Source organism: Populus nigra, chromosome 6 (genome assembly GCF_951802175.1).
Source record: "Populus nigra chromosome 6, ddPopNigr1.1, whole genome shotgun sequence".
Taxonomy (NCBI): Eukaryota; Viridiplantae; Streptophyta; class Magnoliopsida; order Malpighiales; family Salicaceae; genus Populus; species Populus nigra.
In genome coordinates this window covers 2,264,053-2,286,444 of record NC_084857.1, presented here as the reverse complement: position 1 = coordinate 2,286,444, position 22,392 = coordinate 2,264,053, and the positions used below count along the sequence as shown (strand labels likewise).

General features: G+C 34.0%; 2 protein-coding genes across 2 annotated transcripts; one reads left to right on the top strand and one right to left on the bottom strand.

The window, feature by feature from the left end:
* Positions 1 to 10,730: 10,730 nt before the first annotated feature.
* LOC133697955 (ATP synthase subunit d, mitochondrial-like) lies at positions 10,731 to 13,894 on the top strand. Its single transcript, XM_062120799.1, has 5 exons — positions 10,731 to 11,000; positions 11,623 to 11,704; positions 13,159 to 13,223; positions 13,335 to 13,421; positions 13,506 to 13,894. Exons 1-5 carry the CDS (start codon positions 10,830 to 10,832, stop codon positions 13,605 to 13,607), a joined length of 507 nt encoding a protein of 168 aa, XP_061976783.1. The 5' UTR covers positions 10,731 to 10,829; the 3' UTR covers positions 13,608 to 13,894.
* Positions 13,895 to 14,966: 1,072 nt separating this feature from the next.
* On the bottom strand, positions 14,967 to 20,681 carry LOC133696990 (uncharacterized). The gene is made up of 7 exons (XM_062119302.1): positions 18,824 to 20,681; positions 17,981 to 18,398; positions 17,675 to 17,819; positions 17,153 to 17,268; positions 16,991 to 17,069; positions 16,133 to 16,366; positions 14,967 to 15,587 (listed from the first exon to the last, which is right to left on the bottom strand). The coding sequence occupies exons 1-7, from the start codon at positions 20,025 to 20,027 to the stop codon at positions 15,267 to 15,269; spliced, it is 2,517 nt and encodes an 838-aa protein (XP_061975286.1). The 5' UTR covers positions 20,028 to 20,681; the 3' UTR covers positions 14,967 to 15,266.
* Between the last annotated feature and the right edge of the window lie 1,711 nt (positions 20,682 to 22,392).

Genomic DNA, 22,392 nt, shown 5'->3' with positions numbered 1-22,392 from the left:
ATACAGTGAATTTCAAAATCCAAACCCTATTTATGAACAAAAGGCAATGAAACTCACTTCATAAGTGTACTTAGCCCCGTTTGTTTGCTGAAAAATAGTTTTTTTAGAAAGTGATTTTCTTAAAAAATATATTTCTGAAAAGTAAATTATTTTTTAATATTTGGTAGTGTTATGAAAAATAAATTGAAAAACACTTTTCAATATTTGACTATGTCATGAAAATAAGCTGAAAAATAAGTTATTAATTTTTTTTTCAAGTTTATTAAAATAAATGAGGAACAAATCTTGCAAATTAAAAAAGTTGAACAAGAATGAAATTAAAAAAAAATTAATTTAATAAATTATTTCAAATAAAATAAATAACAATCAAATCTAACAAATAAAAAATTTCAATTAAAAAAATAATAAGAAAAAAGTAAATAACAATCATAAAAATAAGAATCAAAGTTGATATAAAAATCAAATTCTAAGAAATGAAATTAAAAAAAAATTCAGAACAAAATACATGGCAATCAAAAGTTTAAAAACTAAATTTGATATAATCAGCAAATAATATGATATTTTTAATAATTTTTTAAAAGTATTTTCCGTTCAAAATAAAAAAAATCACTTTTCTAGAAACCAATTAAATTTTTTAAGTAAAAAATATTTTTTATTGATCAATTTTACTAATAACAAACAAATATAATTTGTTTTTTTTTTAAAAAAAATCAATTTTCATGGAAGACCTAATATTCTACCTGAGGAGAGGACATGGAACACGTACAAAGCTATATAACTTTTTTCACTTTAATCATGTCACGTGCACCCCACATGCGTGTTGTGATTTATAAGCAAAAGAACATATCGTCGGCATCTCCAGACAGTACATTCTTTATCTTTTTCCCTAACATTTTTTGTGTTCTACGCCAGCGGCAGAATCTTTTTTTTTTTTCCTCCTCTTTTTTGACAGATCGATAATAATGCAGCTGCTTAGGGTACTTCCCCGGTTCAAATCACCTCCAAAAGAAAATAAAGAAGTTCAAAATGCAAAATTGTGAACCACTCCAAATCATGCATCCATTTTCACTATAATGACAAACTTTCTGTTCATATGCAGCTTACTTTTCTTACCCGGGGGAAGCAATAATGAATATAATTTCGATATGTGTGTGTGTAGTCCAAGTCACATATGGACCTTTCGGGCAATATATGTACGGTCTTGGAGGGGCAAGAACAGTTGATTCAAGATTTTCATTAATGGTTTCATGCAGTACCGAAGATGGCTTAAAAGCTCCTCGAGGAAAAGAAAAGAAAGCCCTGGGATGCATTCATCTTACATCGAGCAAATGTAAAAGTGTCAAAATGTATATGCCTCTTGATCCGAGGGTTAATATATAGTTAGTTAGATGTTCATGATCATGATCATGCTTATTTCTTTGTGTCCATGCCATTAAGCCAAAAAAAGAAGAAGAAGATTAAGATCACTGGGCGAGATTATTTTGCATTTTACTGATAGAAATTAATTAATTTTACTACAATATTTAACAGTTTTATCGACAATTATATTTTGTTGGTGAAGGGATCACGTCATTGTACAGAAATCCTAGTTTGATTCCCTTGATATTTCTATCGACAAAAATCACTTACAAAATCTTTCACGTCAACAACCTGTTTTTTTTTAAAAAAAACAACAATTTTATATATTTTATCTGTAATTTTATCGGTATATACCGACAAATATATTCCGTCGGTATATACTGATAGGTTTACCGACTGATTTACATTCATTGGTAATTGTCACCCTAAATTATAAAATTTTTTGTTAGTAATCCTGTTAGTTTTGGTTGAATTTCTAGTGGTGTCCAAATGCATATCGTAGTGAAAGGGGCAGTGCCATGCCAAATTCAGACTTAGAAGGTGTCTAGAGTTGTTATACCGAGTCAACATATTGAATTCTAGATTAGATAAGTCATTGATCAGCTGATTTTAGACGCAAGAAATGTTCTTGATATATTGCAACTCATCACTCAGCGTTTTTTTCTTTTCTTGTTTATAAATTAAAAATGGAACATAGCTTATTAGTTATGACAATGATTTTGGACCAATTAACAGCAAACTTGTTTACCAGAACAAAAATCAAACTTCTATATATATATATATATATATATATATATATATATATATATTGTTGTCTACACGGATTGTTGGAATAAGTTACTAGTAATGAAATTAATTGCGTTCACGACCCAAGACGAGAATGCATTTAATTATAATCTTGAAATAAGTTACCAGTAATGAAATTAATTGCGTTCATGACCCGAGATGAGAATGCATTTAATTATAATCTTGAACGAAAATGTTGTCTTTGTTTTTTCTTCACGAGTCAAACTTCGTGCTTGTATAATATTCAGCTGAACTGATCATCAGGATTGCCCAGCCCAGCTAGCAAGCCGCAAGAAATTCTCATGTTTACACATTTGATTAATGAATTAGTATTCAGGACGTCGACGGTGATACCTTGACCTCATCAGCCAACCAGATTTAATCTCTCGGGTCATAAAACCAGTCTAGAAATCAAAACAATTGATCTCTTGGAGATGGAGCATCAAACAAGTGCCGTGTGAACGATGAAGGGAAGTAAATCCTTTCAAGCGTCAAGCCATAAGTTGATGCAATGGACAAAACCACGTTACCACTTGTTCTCTCAAGTCATCAAAATTGGCAGCATGCGCTATAACCTGCAATGGCGTCAGGTTTTTGCTTTACTGAACCGATACACATTAGACGAGACTGGAAATGTAGGCTATGAATCAAGATTTATTGTGGTTTGGTCTTGAGGATTTTGTTTTCTTGTAGGCCAGATACTCTGTACATGAAAATTCCAGCTATTTTTCTTATTGCCATCCTACTTCGATCCATAATTATCGCATAGAAAATTACTATCGTCTAATGTTCGAGAATAGCACATAACCTTGGAAAAATCAGGAATTAATAACACATCTATGACTGACGCAGGAGAAATTCGACGTCATATATGATGACCTTTCCAAATTCTCTACAATATTTTGCATTTTTTTCTTTCAATATCATTATAAGTCTAGTTTATCCTCGATATTCCCGGGAACCTTGGGGCTGGTATAATGATGTATCTGGTGACTGGAGCCTTGCAAATTAGTCACGATCATCGCTAGAAAAGAACCGACTCTGTAAGAAAATAGGAGGAGTCATAAAGAGCAGCTAAATCAAACTTTTAAATTAACGAGTAGCTAACCAACACCGATGAACTAACAAATTAATGTGCTTTGTCAAGAACTATTTATAAAATCTTGTCCTCTGTGTGTATTTGTCTTTTGCTACATGGACACTCTCTCCTATTGACTCCCGTCTCACAGATTCTCCCCATGTAAGACACAGTTGGGAGCAAGTGTGAACCCCTTGAATTATAAAGAAGAAGTTTATTTGCAGGCATTATTGATATCAGAAAGATCTTCGGGTCTTCACCGTACGTAGCTTCATAAATACTCTGTAAATAATGAGCAGGAATAAATTTGGCGGGAGGTTATCAAGACTGTTCTGCAATTAGCTTCCTTTTTTTAATCAATTTCCCATTAATATTTGTTTTACGGCCTCCTAATTCGTAATCCAAATAACTATGTACACCAAATTGACGGACTCATTAACAACGACTCGACAGCATTAAACAAAGGCCCATCATTTATAAACTAAACATTCTAGAACAGGAGAAAATAAATATATGATAAATCAATTCATCTTTGGATTTATATATTAGGTTCGGTTAACTCAAATGTTTATTAATTCTTATTCTAATTATTATATATTCTTATTATTTTGAGAATGATTCCCTGTTATCTATCTTGTGTGTGTATATATATACTCTAAACCAACCAACAACATTGACGACGAAGCTAAAAGAGTTTGGCTTGGTATGCTTTTTTTTTCTTTTTTCTTTTTTCTCTTTTCTCACTGAATAACAAGAGTTATGTTAAGGGTATTTTTTTTCTTACGTAAAACAAAGAAATTCAAACTTTGAAACCTGTTAGAAAAAGAAAGGCATGCATGAATGGTATTTGAAATAGAAACACATTAATTGGTGGTTAGAGTTAATTTTCAAATGGTAGAGACAAACAATCACATCTAATCACAATAAATTTTGATTGAAATTAAATGGTTTCGATCAACGATGGCAACTAAATTAATTAATGACTGTTTCTGGGAAAGTCTCCTCCAAAACCCCTCTAAAGTATGAATAGAATCGGCTTGACATGTACACATATAGCTTCCCATTTTAATTAAGTATATAATAGGTGCAATATTATTGGTCACAGATTTAATAAATGCTTGGAACAAAGTTCTTGAAAGAGTGATATAATAATTAAATTAAGGTAGGTTTGAGCAATAAAACGATTGATGCCCGCACACTATCGCCTTTACCTTTCTGAGCAACAGCACTTAATTATTCGGTACTTGATTCGTATTAAATTCTTACTACAAAGTTGATTCTTCGTATTTCTTGAAAGTCCGATAATTTCTTCTTCATCTTAGTATCACATTATATAATTTTTTGATTAATTTTATCAATTGCTTAAATAAATTATGATTGATAATTTTTTGGTTTTCTAAAAACCAAAGGAATTTTTAAATAATTAATCCTCATAGACAAACAAGGGATTAAATTATGATTTTAAAAACTAGTAGGACTAAACTATTATATTGCTAGAAACACAGGAACTAATTAAATAATTATTCACTCTAAAATCTATATCTAACTTATGCAATCTTTCCTCTTTGAGCTTCGTCGGTGTTTTCTACCACTCGAATTTGACAAAAAGATGAGCTAATGTACGATAAAATTGGGTACAAAAAAAAAAAAAAACTTGGGTTCTTAATTTCATTGGAAACGTTGGCCCTGCTCTACATTAATTTAAATTAATGTTTATTTGACGTTCTTTCCTGGCAAGGAGCTGAAAATCATTTACAGGCGTACGTAACCTGGTCTAGACCCTAGGATTAAGTACTCCCAAGCAAAATTAACGACGCTGCCAAAAAGAATGTGTCATTAAGACTTTCTTGTTCAACTGCTAGTCGTGAGCCATTGCAATCACGTTCTCTCTTTAATTACGAACGTTTAATTTGCTCAACACTTTTTTTTTTTTATTCGAGAAAATCTCATCCCCTAAAAAGTGTACTGTGTGGGTTCAAGTGAGTAAGTAAAATCCTGGCTGTCCCAGGCTCTTACAAGAAATGCACGCCCTGACTCGAACTCGAGACATACTGTTCAGATTTCAAGTCCTTTGCCACCACGCTACGTCCCTTGGGGACTAAAGTAGTGATTCCTTATTTTTTTGTTTTTTTTTTGGATTCGAGGAAACCCCATTCCTTTGTGGGCTCTAGGTGAGTGAGTAAAACCCCGGTTGTCCCAAGCTCTTACAAGAGGTGCACGCCCTGACTCGAACTCGAGACCTGTTGTGTAGATCTCAAGTCCTTTGCCAGCACGCTATACCCCTTGGGGACATTAATTTGCTCAACACGTGTAGCATGAAACCTCGTATCCCGTTGAAGTTGAGATTGAAACTATTTTTTTATTAAAATTTTTTATTTTAAATTGTTTTTTATGCTTGTAGATTTTTTATTAGATTAATGTTAAAAAAAAACTTTTTAAAAATAATATTTTAATGCATTTATAAAAATAAAAAAAATCATTTTGAACGGAGGGAATTACAAGGAAAATTCGTTTGATATTTTTCAATTATAAATGACCAGTACCCCTGAAACTGAAGGAGGAGAAACAGTGGGGTTTTGGTTGGTGAATCCATGAATCAGCGTGTTGATTTCTATTCGAAGTTCACCTTATTCTGGTTCATAAGCATACAATTCTATGCAAAGTGAGCTTGGCTGTCAATAATTATTAAATAGTTGACAGACTCTCTCCATAATTTAATTCTGGGGAGTAGCCGTTTATTTGTAAATTGCTTTCTGGAGTGGAAATACCCCCCTTGGGATCCTTCCATATGGTACTAATTAATTAAGATAAGGTTATAGAAGGCAATAGTATATAATTACCAGCTTGAAACAATGATAATTAATTCTGTAGTTCTAGACTTTGAATTATCAATAATCTTTTTGCTGGGTATTATTTCATATCATGATTTCTTTTTCTTCACCCTACAAAACATTGTTACGGAGGCATAGTTGTCTGAACAAGCTCTTTAATGTTTCATCTTTTTCTAGAGCAACAATCACAGCTACACATTAATTTGTACGATAGCGATACCTTGACTTTCATCGACTCGTTTTCAGGTGCATACATACATGTGTGTGTGTGTGTGTGTGTGTGTGTGTGAGTGAGAGAGAGAGAGAGAGAGAGTATGAACAAGAGAAGGATAATAGTCTGAAATCTTCAGGCATGTCTTGCTCTTACGCGTTAACCCATAAATAAGTCGCGGCAGCCATGAGAACATGGTTTTCTTTGTTAGAAAACGCCTCCGATTGTAACCTATAATGGGACAAAAGAACATTAAGACCAGTTTCTCCCAAGTCCGCCATTTTGACAATGTTTTGGCTAGAAGGTCGAGTTTTCACTTTACATGTCAGCTTGCACGGATAAGAACGATATGGAGCATAAAATTAACCTTTTAGGTTAAGCTTTTAACATGGAAAGTTGCTTCAGACTTGTAATTAATTAAAACTTGATATAGCAAACTCAAAGACCCTAAATTGCGTGCACTGCGTCACTGGAAAAGGATGGTTAGCATCCCTAGCTATCTAGCTATGAAAACTTGAGAAAGTCATATACTTTACTAGATTTAGAGTTAGAGTTAGCATGCATCTAGGCCAACTCTACTTTCACTTGCATTCTAATCAACCTATGAATTTACATGTAACTATGTATCTAACTAATTTACTAACCAAGAAACCATAAATTGCGTGATTGACTCGCGAATTCTTTTTTCTAGTAATCCTACTTTATCTTATCAATGCCAAACTTTAACAATAGCTTCGACCATAGTTTTATATTAATATATAACACATTTTATAATGTTAAAGTACTTTGAGTTATAAATTAGTACGGATCCATCATTATTTTATACTTGATTTTTAACCATTAACTTTAGTTTTTTTAATATTCTCCATATATATACACAAGACAATTGGGGACTGAATAAAAGTTTATAAATCCTTGTTCAGAACGAAAAGGAGAGGGAAGCAGAGAAGGAGCTTTGTAAATGGAGTGATGTGAACACCCTGAATCGAATACAGATAGAGTAGTTTTTTTGTAGCTATAGATAATAGAAGGAGCTTCACTACTTGAAGGGGGATATGGACATAATTAAACTTTTGATGGAAGACAATGCGAGTGTCAAAGTAAGATTAATTTCCAACACTTGCTTCATTATAATCTGTCAAGCAACTAGTAATATTCCTTAATTAATTGATGGATTATATATATATATATATATATATATATATATAATGATGCACGAAATTAAGATGACACCAAGAGGAGAACCCACAAGGCAGAAAACGAGAGATTCTCAGAGCAAAGCAGAACAACAATCCAATCAGGAGACTCTGCTTTCTCCTCTTCCACTGTCTTTTCAGTTGAATCCAGTTCTTACGTTTTCTAACTCGAGAAACCTCAATGATGTCCCTAGAATCTTATCCTATATATTCTCAATTTCACGACAGAACAAAAACTCTTGTCAATAGAGTTCCTAGCATTCTATACTTTTTTTAATTGGGTGGTGTGTCCCTATCCGTTTATATACATTAGTGGCTAATTTGAGGTTTCTACTTCCAAATTTGAATACATAATCGAAATTTCCTTCTGAAACTCAATGGTTTATGGAAAATCCAGAGAGGCCTTGACCATTGGAAGCTTTAGTGCTAAGTTACTTCTCCGAAATGGCTCCTTTTGTGGGCCTTTACAAACGGTGATTGACTAGTTTAACATGTATATAATGAGGACAGCCCCAGTGTCAAAACTTGGAATTTACGTTTGAAGGTTTTAGATTCCAACACTAAAAAATATGGAATGAGATTTAAATATTTAAATAACATTGGGGCCCAATTAACCTGGTTATAAAATTCACGCAACATGGTGAGTGAGTTGAAACAAATAATAAAAAAAAAGTTTGACTTGATCAAAGATTCGGATTAACCCATGATACGGTCAAAATTTATTAATATTTTTTAAAAAATTATTTTTTTGATTAAAAAGAAAAGGAAAAGGAGAAAGAACATGAAGAAGAAGAAGAAAGTTTTGACGGACATGCGCGTGCTAATCCCGCCCAGCATCATCATAATATTGCGAAGTTGGAGTCTAAATTGAGGACATGGGTACTTTTACAGTACCAACTACCAATACAAACTCTTATTCCACCTTATTGTACGATTGTGGAAAGTAGATTGTAATTTCTAAGAACATGGATCACCCATCAGAAACATGCAAGACGATATGCGTGATCATCAAATTAATGCCTCTGTTCCTGATCGATTCTTGTGTTCACACATTGTGAAGCACAGAAAGAAAGAGAGGTTTTAGCTGTCCTTCAGCTACCTTGTTTAAGGCAATGGACTGTAGCTAATTACATTACACATCAAAATTCTTGAATTCATACATGCAGAATTCACACGCACCCATTCGGCTTCTATAGGGACAAGAAATTGCCCGAGGAAAAGTGACCCTACAATATGTAAAGAGACAATTAAACACTTCAATAATTCTTCCAGGTCTTTGATGATGAATACTGACTGCAGTGCAGGGATACAGTCAAGTTGTTGCTTTACTTGAACTGGTCACCTTGAGGTAACCTGACCAAAAATCTGGAGGGATTATTAAGTAGTCAATCTGACGAGTTGCGTTAGGCATTAGCAAACTCAGAAACATTCTGTTAGTCACGTTTAATACTATCATTTCTAGACTAACGCAACATTTGTGTATACCAGAAAGCTCTACTGTGAAATGAAACGTAGAAATTTCAAGGTCAAAGCGAGATTATTGCAGCATATTAAACCTGTCTACATTTTGTGTGCGTGCGTGCTGTGTAGCCAGTTACGTGGACCACCCTCGAAGTGGTCTGTGTACAGTCCTGAGAGGGCATGAACAGTGAAGCCCCTTCGTTGGTGGAAAACAAACGATATCAATACTTTCCTGTAGTTAGAACATCAACTGATTTGATGTCGTTAACAGCTTCAGAAAGGGCACCAAGATTTCAGACCTCGTATCAAAGTGTTGTAGAATTCAATGGCAAGGCCCTTCGTGCCTCATCTAGAACTTCCGAGAAGAAATGCTATGATCAGAGCAAAATATTCAAACAAGCTATATATCTAACACACGTTAGCTCATAAATTCAATGACTTGTTGATTGTAAGTAGCGGTCAAGCCTTGCTGTAAAACGCAATGGGATATGAGATACCTAAATTCCTAGGTCGCTTAAAGTCCAAGACTGCCACTGCCCGCCATTAACAGAGCTTGTTTAATCCTCCGAGTCTCGTCAAGAATTGGCTCTTCCATTTCAAGGATTTTTCTCCTTTTTTTTAATATTATATTATGAAAATACTTCTAGACATGACACACATCACAGCCACGTCAAACCACGAGAAAAAGTTTGCTAACTCGAGGTTTGTTTTTAATTGATCGTATTTTTACCATATAAATAATAGAATTCAAATTAAGAATGTTTATATGTATATATAGCTAACTCGGGTACTTAATTGATAACACACTTATAAATAAATAAAATACAGATAAAATTTAAACTATGAATAGAATACCATCTCTTTGTAATTGATTGCTTAGCATTTATTGCTACATTTCAAGGTAATGTTTTCACTTTACTTCAACCTCGAGTCATTAAACTGATCTAAACATTAGTCATCGCCACGTCATTAACAAGAAGACTTTTTAATAATATTACATAGAACAAATATATCCTATTAATGTACACCCGATTAGTAAATATATCATCAGATTTGCCAATCAATTTTATTTTTTTAAAAAAAATTGGCCCATTATTTCTATGCTTTGGTGTTCTTAAAAACAATATTTCATAAATTCCATATTGGAATAGGTTAAAATAAATTTATATTTGATCCATTTAGCATACGAGGGAATAAATAATTCATGAACTTTGTGTATCAAATCTATTTAATGGCATTAATTAAAAAAAAGGAATGGATTCAGAATTTCAGATCAAAATCTACCTCATTAATAACTAACCTTTATATTAATGCTATTTATCTGAATATATGCTATCATGATAAATCATTCAGATAATTTTATTCATAGTATAAAATTTAACTTGAAGATAGATCCGAAGCAACGACTGTTCATGGGTCAAATTAGGTTAATTCGGGTTAATAAAAAAATTAAAATAATATTATTTTTTTAAAAAATATTTTTTAAAATAAAAAATTAATTAAAATTTTTACTAAGTCAATTCCAATTCCAAATTAATTTTTTATACAGCCAGCTTAAGCTATGGATGGGTTTGTCGAATCCCGAATCCGAACGGTGTTCTCAGCCATAAGATTAAAAGCTTGTTGGAGGCTCATGTTTAAGGTTTGAGGAAACTAATAAAGGCCCAACTCCAAATATCAATATCCACGGACTCGATGTGGCCGTATTAACTAGAGAACTTAGCCCATCACAGACCATTGGGCTACCGCTCGAAATTTCAACCCAAAACGTCGCAGATTCCACACAAAAACAAGGAAAGGGCTACACGGCCATCTAAGTGAAGGCCGTTTGCCAGTGATAAAATCACTCAAAACATCTACCAATCTCAAAACCTCCTGCTTGGCCGCTGAGAAAGTTAAGAGAGAAAATGAGCGGACCTTCAAAGAAAGTAGTGGATGTGGCATTTAAAGCATCGAAAACCGTTGATTGGGATGGGATGGCCAAGCTTTTAGTCTCCGATGAGGCTCGCAAAGAGTTTGCTACTCTTCGTCGCGCTTTCAACGAAGTTAACGCCCAACTCGGGACCAAGTTCAGCCAGGTCTCCCCTCTCTATCTTCTTAGATCTCTCCTTTTATCTGGATTTATTGTTTTTTTAATCTTGGCATTTCTAGATGTATAATTTTTGTTAACTGTATTAGATTTGTTTGCATATGATTTATTTAATTATGTAGTTAGGGATTTTGTAATTTTTTTGAATTATTTTTTTATGGTGGATTGGTGATTTTTAATTTTATATATGTTTTTGCGTTTTGATAAGGGATTTGGCTTGGATTTACGAGATGGGTCTGTTTTGTATTGAAATTACACTGTTTCCTGAAAAATTAAAATGGGAAATTAGCGATTGGTCTGTACTGGCACTGTATGATTGTATGAGGACATTTTATTGTTGAGTTGGTAGGAAAGTTAAAATATATGGAATTATTTTGTGCTAATTCAAGATGCATTTCACTCAATTCTGTCTCCAAAAGCACTAGAGACCTATTAATTGTGAATACGTAGAGTGAGATTCATGCTCGTCTTTTAGGAGTGGCATTGTATTTCTGAAAGCAGCCCTGTGAAAGTCGAGTCTATTGTCCTTACTAGTGGTTTATAGCTTTATAGTTGCTTCTGCTTGTGATTGCAAGTATTATTTTATGAGTGTTAGTTGTTTTGTTGTGCAGGAACCCGAACCCATAGACTGGGAATATTACAGAAAAGGAATTGGCTCTCGCTTGGTGGACATGTACAAACAGGCATATGAAAGTATGTTTCATTGTTCATTCACAAATGTAACCCTCGTGTCTTTAGGTTACCTGATTCACTTTATGTTACTGCTGCCTTGTGCTGCTTGATACTTGTTTACTTGATTTGATTTTTTTACTTGCTGGTGTCAGTGATGTTGCTGGCAGTTAACTATTCAAGTTTTACTGCCCCATATTGGATAAATAATTAACTTGGGATATATTGTTGATGCAAAATGATTTATAATTGCCAGCAATAATCTGCTATAGGTTGATTAAAATACTCCTTTAGATGATTGGATGTGGAACTGCATTTATGACTTCCCCAGATATATTTCTCAACTATGTGGAAACTGGAAAACTTTGACCTTTGATTCTATGCTCGATACCCGCCAAGTTTTTTGGACTTTTAAGAGCTAGTGCCATATCTATCTCTTCATGATTTTAACAGTGCAGGAAGACATTTCCCCCCTGCTCTAGGCTTCACTGTTCTAATTGCTCGTTAATAATTGATCATGAGGAACACTTAATGGATAGGCTTCCCTGCCATCAGGGTCTAAAACAAATTTTCCGAAGTTGAATTTCAGCTTAATGGATAGGCTTCCCTTTCATCACACCTAAAACAATTTTTTCAAAGTTGAATTTCAGCTTAACATCTATGAATGGCATTTTAGCTCTTTATTTGATCTTCTCATGTAATTTCGTATTTAGAAGTTTCTTTAGATGATATGCTGAAAGCTATCCAATGTAGAGTTACCATTCTTCCCCTTACAAGCTATTTTGAAAACTCATCTACTTTTTTCTGAATTTGCTTATGATTCAATCCATTGATGGCTGAAATTCCTTATTGATATGCTTGCAAGCTCCTTTAGATGACCCATGTTAATCTCCCGTGTTCCAAAAGTCCTTTTGCTTTCTGTTTGTTTATTCCTTTTGAAATTGAAGTGCTTTGTTTTGGTTCTATGCTTCACGCACTGACTTGGAGGTCTTTTTTGTTTGCTATGTGTTGTATACCATTATTAAGTTGATTCCTTAATTTTTGTTAGGTTGTCCCTTGTTTAATACCAACTTCTTTCCCCAGTATGCGTTTTCCGGTGCATGACATGATGCTTAGACTTATACTTTAGATTCCGCACAGCACATCTTAGTTCTTGGAGTTTGTGTGAACTGTTTTGGTCCTACAATGGAGTGTGTTGACCAGTGCTTTGTTTGCTTTAGGTTTGGTCCATACTGTGTTTAGTATGGCCTCTTTTGGGCTAGTTAGGGTGCTGTTCCCCATTTTCAATTTAAAGTTTAAATTAAGTGTACCTAGAATCATAGGCTTCAAGGTACACTCCATTAAGTGTACCTATCTTATTGGATCTTATCAACAGGAATATAATCTGTTTTTTCATTCCTTGTAACTTTTGGTTACTAAAATGGAGCCATTGTCTATTAGAGCACTGATTTGAGCCAATTATCTGTATTCCTCTGCAGGCATAGAGATCCCTAAGTTTGAAGACAAAACGACTCCAGAATACAAGCCTAAATTTGATCAATTGGTGCGAGCCAAAAGTGCAATTCTGATTTTTATACTGGTTCTTAAAACTTGCCTCTTGCTGCCACCCCTCCCTCCCTCTCTCTCATAGCATATATTTTCATTTGGTTTGCAGTTGGTGGATTTGAAAGAAGCAGAGCAACAATCCCTGAAGGAGTCTGAGCGCTTGGATAAAGAAATTGCTGATGTTCAAGAATTGAAGGTAAATGGAAATGGATACTTTTATCTTTTAGTTTTATTCGTGTCCAGTTTATGATTTCTAACATCCAGTCATTAATCTGAGCAGAAAAAAATCAGCACCATGACTGCAGAAGAGTACTTCGAGAAGCATCCTGAGCTGAAGAAAAAGTTTGATGATGAAATCCGTAATGACTATTGGGGTTATTGATCACATTAGCTGATTTTGGCCTCAAGCCCCAGCAACCCTGAAACTCTGAACTTGTGGTGTTTTCCTTTTTCCTTTTATAATAATAATTACTACGAGGTGGCTCCATGTTTGTAGAATTGGACCTTCAACAGTGACCATGTCAAATGCTAAACTTCATTTGGACAGGGCGGTTGGGATTTACAAGGCGATGCGCTTATTCTGACCAGCATCAATTGTCATTGTTCTCTCCTTTTTCCCATTTTGACTGTTTATGGTGCAAATAATGCAGGCTTTTTTAACATTCAAAACATCCATTTATGATGTTCAACTTCATTTTGAAGGTGATGTTCGCTCCTTGTAGAGACCAAGACTTTTTTTTTACCAACTCTAGTGGAAACAATAGAACTTTTAGTAGGTAGTCCAGTAATAAAAGTTTGAGATTAAGAGGTTTATTTTTCTTGTGGTTTCAGGTTTGAGCCATGTGGTTGTTAATATGATGGTTATTGAAGGTTTATATAGGTTCATGAAATTATTTAAGGTGTGCAGATATCTACATTAATTAAAAAAAAAAAAGAACTCCTTGTAGCTTTTTCTTGCTTGCCTTTTCCTTTTCTTTTCCAACTAAATTTGTGACCCAGTTTCCTGCATTGCTGTCTAAACTTGCTTCATTGATGCTTGGTGGTGGTGTCCGAATTTCTAATGATCTAAATTATTCGTAGACTGAAGATCATATAAATATTTTTTAAGCGTCATCATCTAACATAATCAAAGAAACAATTAAGGCTCGTCTCTCAAGGCTCCTCAAAGATACAAATAAGGCTATCGAGAGATACAATTCAGGCTGTTCGAAGTTTCCCCAGACGTGTTAGATGATGATAAAAATTGTTCTTCTTGGCTTTTTAAGATCTCAGATTTTTAGTTTTTATTTTTCAGCTCGCATGAATATTTTAGGCCTTTTTTCTTTGTGGTTCATGTAATGGTACTGAGTGACATTACCTCCCCTCTCCCTGTGTCGTCACAGCAACTCCACGATGCAAGCATAAATTTGATGCAGTGTTGGGCACAGTAACTCCTAAGGATGAGCACCTCACACTCGGAAGCTTTCAGGATAGACGTTTGTGTGCTTTGAAACCGTGTCAATTTGTCGTTTTCCTTTCTCAAAAACGATTCTCGGTTGCCTGCGGGAGTTAAAGACTGGGTTTGCAATGTCATAAGATTAACAAAAAGGGTTCTGCCAAACAACTACCAAATTCAAATAGCGTCTGTGCTTTTCATATGTTAGCTACAAGTAGAGTGGATGCCGGCTGGAGATAAGGATATTGCAAATGCACAATTATTCAACAACCTGGTCATGACTCGTTGAATGCAGTAAGATTCAGATTAATGAAAGAGCAAAATAACTGCACAAAAAATGTACAATAAAAAATTTGGGGAACAAAATACAAGATCACTGCAAAAACAGATCAACTGCTATTCTTGCCAAAACTTGAAAATTCTTTAACAAGAGACCCTGAAAAGGAAAGCAAAAAGGGCTTGTCGACAGATAAAATTTGATGCATCTGTTGCTGAGAACTCAGAAAAAGAAAAACATCTTCCACCAGCATTCACAAATCTAAAACTGGAGGCTGTGGTTGATAGGGTTCTTGCTTCAGAAAGGCCGTTATAGATATCTACCCAGAACTACTCAACTTTTGTGGCCTCCTCGTTTTTGTCCATGGCCTTCCTTGCTAGCTCATAGCCTGCAAAGTTCATGGCACCTAAGGGAGCAATCCAGAAGAACCTTGGCACTGCTCCTTTGAATAAGCCAAGGGGCCCCTCATGTCGGAGTATAGAGAAAGCTATCAATGACATTGATACAGTTCTTCCTGGTGGAGCCGTCATCATTCTAGTTTTCAGTACATCGAAAGGGGTAGTGATAACAGCAGTTAGGCCTCCAGATAAAGCCCCAACAGCAATTGTTTCCCAGGGTTCCAGCTCCCGCCTTAAAAGTTGTTGAGCAACCTTTAAGAGCCAAATCAATTACACATTATACAGAAAACAACAAATAAAAAACAATTGCAAAAGAAAAAATTATGTTTTGATAGAAAAATAAACTCAAATGCATCTAGCGGGGGGATAAGATCAAGCAAAGCTTAAACAAACAGTTTATTCATCTGTTGGCATGTTTTGAACAATTTATTGCAGTGGTTACTTTCCCCTTCGTAATTTTTAGTCATAACTTCATTCCTTCGTACAACTCTTTTAAAGAAACAACCAATTCCTGGCATTACAATTGTACAAAACCCGACAAAAATGTTATTACTACGAATCATCTTGAAAATAAAATTCATTTCAAGAAAGTAAGCTAAAAACACCAAGCCTCCATGGAATTAAATATTGCAATTGATAATGCCCTTCTATTGTAATAATGTTTTTGCTAATTTGGTGGACTGCAGGAAGAAAAATATCACTCTCTGGTTGACATGCACATAGAATGCAAAACTGCACCTTCAAAATTTTACAAAAGCAAAGGGGATATAAATATTTAAGCACGAAAACCTGCTTACCTTCTTGGATTCACCATATAGACACATGCCAGCAACATAAAATGGAACCTCACGGAGGAGAGTGGCACCAGTCCCACGAAAGAACCCATTTGGGCCATCTTGCTGCCAAGTACCAACAATAGCCTGTCCTACATTGTCAAAAAGGCCAGCCTGCAAACGCTGCTTCAATACCTCACAAGGGATCCGCACTGCTGTCCCCAAAAATGTGCTGCAGAATGATGCTACAGATTGAACCTGTATAGCACCCCAAAGCAGGTTAACAGTTTTTTTCAGATTAGAGTTGGAGTAGTTGTTTCAGAATAACATTTCCTAATAAAACTTGGGGTATAGGCCTTATCATATTCATTTTATGTGCCACCTGTCTGGTCATCTCCTTTAGCATAGGAACAACTTTCGAGTTTGATATAATAGCAAAGATTGCAAGACAAAAAATTAGCCTAGTCAAGAACTAAAGTATACTTTTATAAGCTGCACTGATATATCCATCTTCTTTCAAAAGAGCGGACTTGCAATGATTAATGAACAAGATGCATGAATTAAACACACAGATTTTAGCAGCCTACATAGATTTAATGGCTAGGAGAGAGAGAGCAGCAACTGAATTGTTTTAATCAGTTGAAATAACAGCAATACAAGCAGTGGTAAAAACAATATTGTTGAAGGTCTCATGCTTAAGCAGAAGCCAACAATATTGCCATTCCCTGCAATAAAGAAATGGCTGCTCGAAATTATTACTGCCACTTCAAACTCTTTGCTTATAAGCACCATTCAAGAGATTCGGGAAGACCAAGATGTAAAAGATTCAGTACTTGTAAATCAAAAAAAATTTAACTCTAGTGGCATAATAATATGCATCACCTGGATATCTGGGAGTGTTGGGGCAACATTTATTAGCACAAGTTTGGTAGCTTCAAATATCCCAGTTCGCAAGCCGTGGCTGAAATGTCAATAGAGAAAGTTGAGCTAGCCGACAAGTAGTTGCTACTCATCAAAAGTCTGGAAGAGAAAAATAATGATAACCTTGTAAACTGTCCCCAAATTGCAGGAATTGAACCCCTATACAATCCTCGAACTCCAACTTGTGGAAGCTTTGAAATTATTTCTGGGAAGGTCAATGTTGAAGCTTGCACCCGAGTCTAAGAGAATATCAACACAACAGATCATGAAAACAATCACAAGAAGACCTAACATCAGCAACAATGGAAAACCACAGATATATATGTTTAAGGATGAACAAAAGCAAATTAAGATTATATTTCTCAATTTAACGTTGCATCTATGTGCTACAATACTTAGTTGTCTGAATTATATTATCTGAAGTCCTCTTTTTTCCACCTTTTGAAAGTCTAATACAAGGCTATTATAAGCAAAAGATGAGATACTGACAGAAAGCAGATGCCAACTTAAGTGGAAAAGCTATGTAGTATTTGATCATGAATATCCCTCTAAATTACCAATAGTCAATGTTTCTATAATTGGTCAAATGTTTCTAGTTGCAATAGAGACAAAAAAAAGTGCACAAAATTACACTGAATAGTTTACCTTTATTGTATCAACAGGATGCATAAGAGAACAAGAGAGTGCACATGAAAGACCCCCGGCCAATGCAGATCGTAAAACGCTTCCAGCAGGTATTTCCACGGGTGGTGCAACGGCAACAACAGTTGCTGCTTCAAACCATATATTCCTGTATGTATTAGGAGGAGAAGCCAACATCAGTTAGACATAATCCAGTAAATTACACAACTTCATTCTGATCAAATGGAGTTAAGCCTACACTAAATGATGTAAATGAGCTTGCCCAAAATTTATGTAATAGCTCTGAATATGTGAACACAAACATCTTACCTGGGATCATCTTGAAGTCGATCAGAAGGCAGCAAAAGCATAAAATTACGAAAATGCCCATAAGAAATAGATTCTTCTGTATCAGCATTCAGAAATCGCATCATAGCAACAGCATTGTCTTCATTCACTGGAAGTCCAGAATTTTTTAGTGATGCCAATATTTCACTCTTTTGCAGGGTCCCAGACTTGCTTAAACACAGAGAAGTGTAAGCACGCAGAATTGTTGGTTCCTTCTGTTCCATCAAGGACAAAAATTGTTTCCACCCAAATGATTTTGAAAACAAGTGACTTCTAGCACGCCGCATGAATTCCCGGGCATATCTCTGAGGCAATTTTCTCTTTCTCAATGCGATTTCAAGATCTTCCAAATTCACTTGACCATCACCATCTCTGTCAAGTTCCTCAAAGAATCTTCTTCCTATAAGAATGTGAGGGTGCAAATAAGAGCATTATTTCGGATGAAAGATACAGAAAGGATCGGTATAATTGGAAATCCTTTTGAAGGTAAGCAATTCTCTTTTTTGCCTTTTTATCTTTCTACCCTATCTGGAGGGTAAAAAAATAACAGTTGCATCTACTACTGTTCTGTTTGTCAAACAAGATCTCCTTTTCCAGTGAAGCACATTCCATAAGCACAAATGAATATATCAGCTCCATTCAGCTGATATTGTGTAAACTTTGAAATAAACAAATACATGCTACTCATCTAAAAGGCTACAACACTAGCAAGCTGTATGCTCAGCAATATTTCATACACACATATTTCATTTTCCATTGAAACAAGAAGGAACAGAACATAAAACCAATACAGGATTGATTCCTTAAGGAAATGAAAAACCATACCTTCAGTCTCTGTGTATCTAAAGAAATCCTGGACGGAGAATAGCTTTTTCTTGTCAGGATAGTCTTTAGAAGATCGACCAAGTTGTGGCACAAGCTCAATTAGCTCTGTCAATGAAACAGTAGATAATGTGGATCTCAAACGCTCTACATTTGATAGTGGAATGCTCAGTATCCCACTTGCTAGATTCTGTTGTGGTGAACTACTCCCTGTGTCCTCAGTGCTGTTGGTAGGTGCACTACTTGCACCATCATCACCCTCTTCATTAACTGAAGAGGATACTCCAACTATACTTGATGGCACACCACCCACTCTCGCAAAACTCAAATTTCCCAAAACCCCATCTACATACACCTTTTGACCTTCCCAAATACTTATGATTGCCCTCAAATGATCAAACTGGGAGGATGCTGGAGGTGAGGTTGAACAATTATTTTCACAACCCTTGATATCTCTTTCCTGTAAACCCAGATCAAACTTCTGTAGATTCTGAGCCAATTGGTCAAATAGAAACCCTATAAAGCATTCGAGGGACACATGTTTCCCCTCCTTACCCTTCTCACTCACATTCTGGTACCCTTTAACAGATTGACCCTTTGATTTCCTTTGCTTCATTTCACCTGAAACCTTAGCTTTCGACCCATTTTTGGACGAGTGCAAATACTCTTTATCCTCGTCACCTACTTTCTGAAACCGTTTCTTGTTCATCTTAAATGGGCCAGGAAATGCCTGAACCAAACCATTAACCAACAAAGACAAAGTCATGGCAAACCGCAAACAATTTACACAAGACCCGTCTTCATTGCTCATTTCCTTCTCTTTCAAGACTTTCTTCGGAAGCCCAGCCTTATTATCACCTCTATTTCCATGCCCACCTTCCAAATTCATAGAAAACATCCCCAACAAACTCCTAATAGGAAACTTAATAGATAAAAATCCTTTCTTTTTCTCTTCATTAACCACACCCTGCCTATTCTCACTATTTCCAAGACTAACACTCTTATTTTCCACAGTAAAGAAAGAAACTTTCCTGCTATTATCAGTAACTAGATCATGGGTTGCCTTATCATCATTCTTTGAAACCCCCCAACAAGTTTCAAGATCTTTAGCAGCTTTCCGAATCCCGAGTTCAAGCGGTGAAAGTGCATCTTTGACCACTTGAATTGAATTCATAAAAGACTCCATTGGATCATTTGTAGACAACATTACTCCAAAATCACAACACCCAAATTACAAAAATTCAATATTTTTACTCTCCCGGTTCTTATATGCGCCTTACCGATTTCAAATCTCAACAACAATTCTGATAAAAACAGTAGAAATAAAATTGAACCAAGAAAAACACATAATTGAATAAAACGGAAGAACTAGGCGCGGTACATGTACAGTGAACTGGACCAGATTGCTGCGAGATCCATTGAAAAGGTCTTACAGGGTATCTGAATCTGAGACTGCAAGGGCCCAGGTATACGGACAGGTAAACGGCAGTGTTGTGCCCATTTTTGCATTTTCTTCGCTTTCTTGATAAACAAAGGATGGAAATGAGAGGGGGGGTTTTTATATACAGTGAAAGTTCAGATTTTTTGTGAGAGAAAAATAAATTGTGGAAATTTTTTTTGGACTTTTAGAGATAATAAAGTGCTAGAAAAGATTCGTAGATTTATTTCTTAAAAGAAATAGAAAGAATTCGGTGGCGGAGGAAGAAGAGGAAGAGGAGGCCTCTGGTTTGGTTTTTTTATTACAATTATTGTTGGTTTTTTTTTCTGATTTTTGTGAATTAAAAGTGAAGAGGAAATTACCACTGCTGTATTTGTTTGTTTTTCTTGTTGTTTCTTTGGATAATGAAAGATCGAAAATTGCATAGAAGCTGACGTGAGAACCAAGTAGGCGGGACTTGGATCTTGGGTTCTGAGACTCTTATTATAGTGTGATTGATAGTAAATTTAAAGTTTCTTTCGTATAATTGTTTTGTAAAGTTTTTTTAATTTAAAATATATTAAAATAATATTTTTTATATTTTTTAAAATTTATTTTTATATAAATATATCAAAAAAATCAAAAAATAATATAAAAATAATAATTAAACACAAAAAAATAAAAAAATAATTTTTAAAAATAATTTCAAAAACACGAAAACAAATATTCTTGTTTGTGGTTGCAGTGTAACCCGCATTTCATGATTTTTTTAAAAAAATTATTAAAATTATTTTTTTTATATTTTTAAATTTTTGTTAAAAATAATTTTTTAAAAAAAAATTTAAATGTTTTAAAATAAAAATATTTTAAAAAACAATCATTACTACACTTCCAAACATTTCTTTGAACATGTTTTTATTGCATATTAATCTATATTTTTTAAGCGTTTTAATAATATTTTTCATATAAAAAACTAAAATTAATATATCTTTTTTATTTTTTAATTTTAATATGATAATATTAAAAAGAAAAAAAATTTAATATATTTTAAAAAAAATTATACTATAATATCAACCAAATGTTGATAATTTAGTCCGATGCCTGTCCACCATTCACAACTTTTGTGCATTAGGCAAGTTATCTATTTTTTATGTTGATGAATATTTAAAATATACAAGGAGTAATTGCTAAATTGCCGAAAAATTTTCACGATCATATGTATTTTTTTTAATTATTATTATTATTATTATTGCATTGCTCTCTCCCGTAAACCATAATTTAATTCGAAACGCATTGTGCTGCGCTGGGTAGCTTGTAGAGTGAAAATGTATTGTTTTTTTTTTTTTTTTACGACTATGTTGCATTTAGTTGCCTTTTCAAAAAAAATTCTCAAAAAGATGTAATTAATGATATTCTTAAATTAACTTAAAACTTGCATGTCACGAGGCTTGATTTACACTTGGGATCATAATCAAATAATCCATCTCATAAAAGCATTGAAAATTTGCAATGACACTTTATATTTCGTGTAATAAAAAAAGTTTCCTTTCATAGAATAATGACAGAGAATTTTAAAAAAAAAAAACAAGTAGAAAGACAGGCGAAAAAAACTAAAAAAAAAAACTAACAGAAAGGCAGAGAGAAGCAAAAAAAAAATATGAAATTAAAAAATTAAAATAGGAAAGATACATGAGATATTGTTATTATTATTTTTTTATAGGTCGTGATTTTTTTTTCCTTGTGTTTTTTCCCCTTCAAAATGGATTTATAAAATAATTAATAACTTGTTTGAAATTATTTGAAAGGGATTCAATTCAGAGCTTTAATGAAATCTTATTTTTCAAATTTTTTGAGTGTTAAAAACTGAATTTCATAATAGAATTTGATATGTAAAAAGACTACAAAAGTAAATTAGATGTTAACACCTTTTATTTATAATTCATAAAAAGAGATATTTAAATATTAAAACTAACATTTTTAAAATATCCATCAAACATAAAATGAAGGTAACAAGGATAACATAAAAAACAAAATAAATTAAATTTTATCTATTTTAAATATATAAATTTACTTTATTTATTAATTAAATTCAGATCAAATATCATGATTAAATTTAATTATAATAAATAATTAGTTTCAGGTAACCTAACAGAAC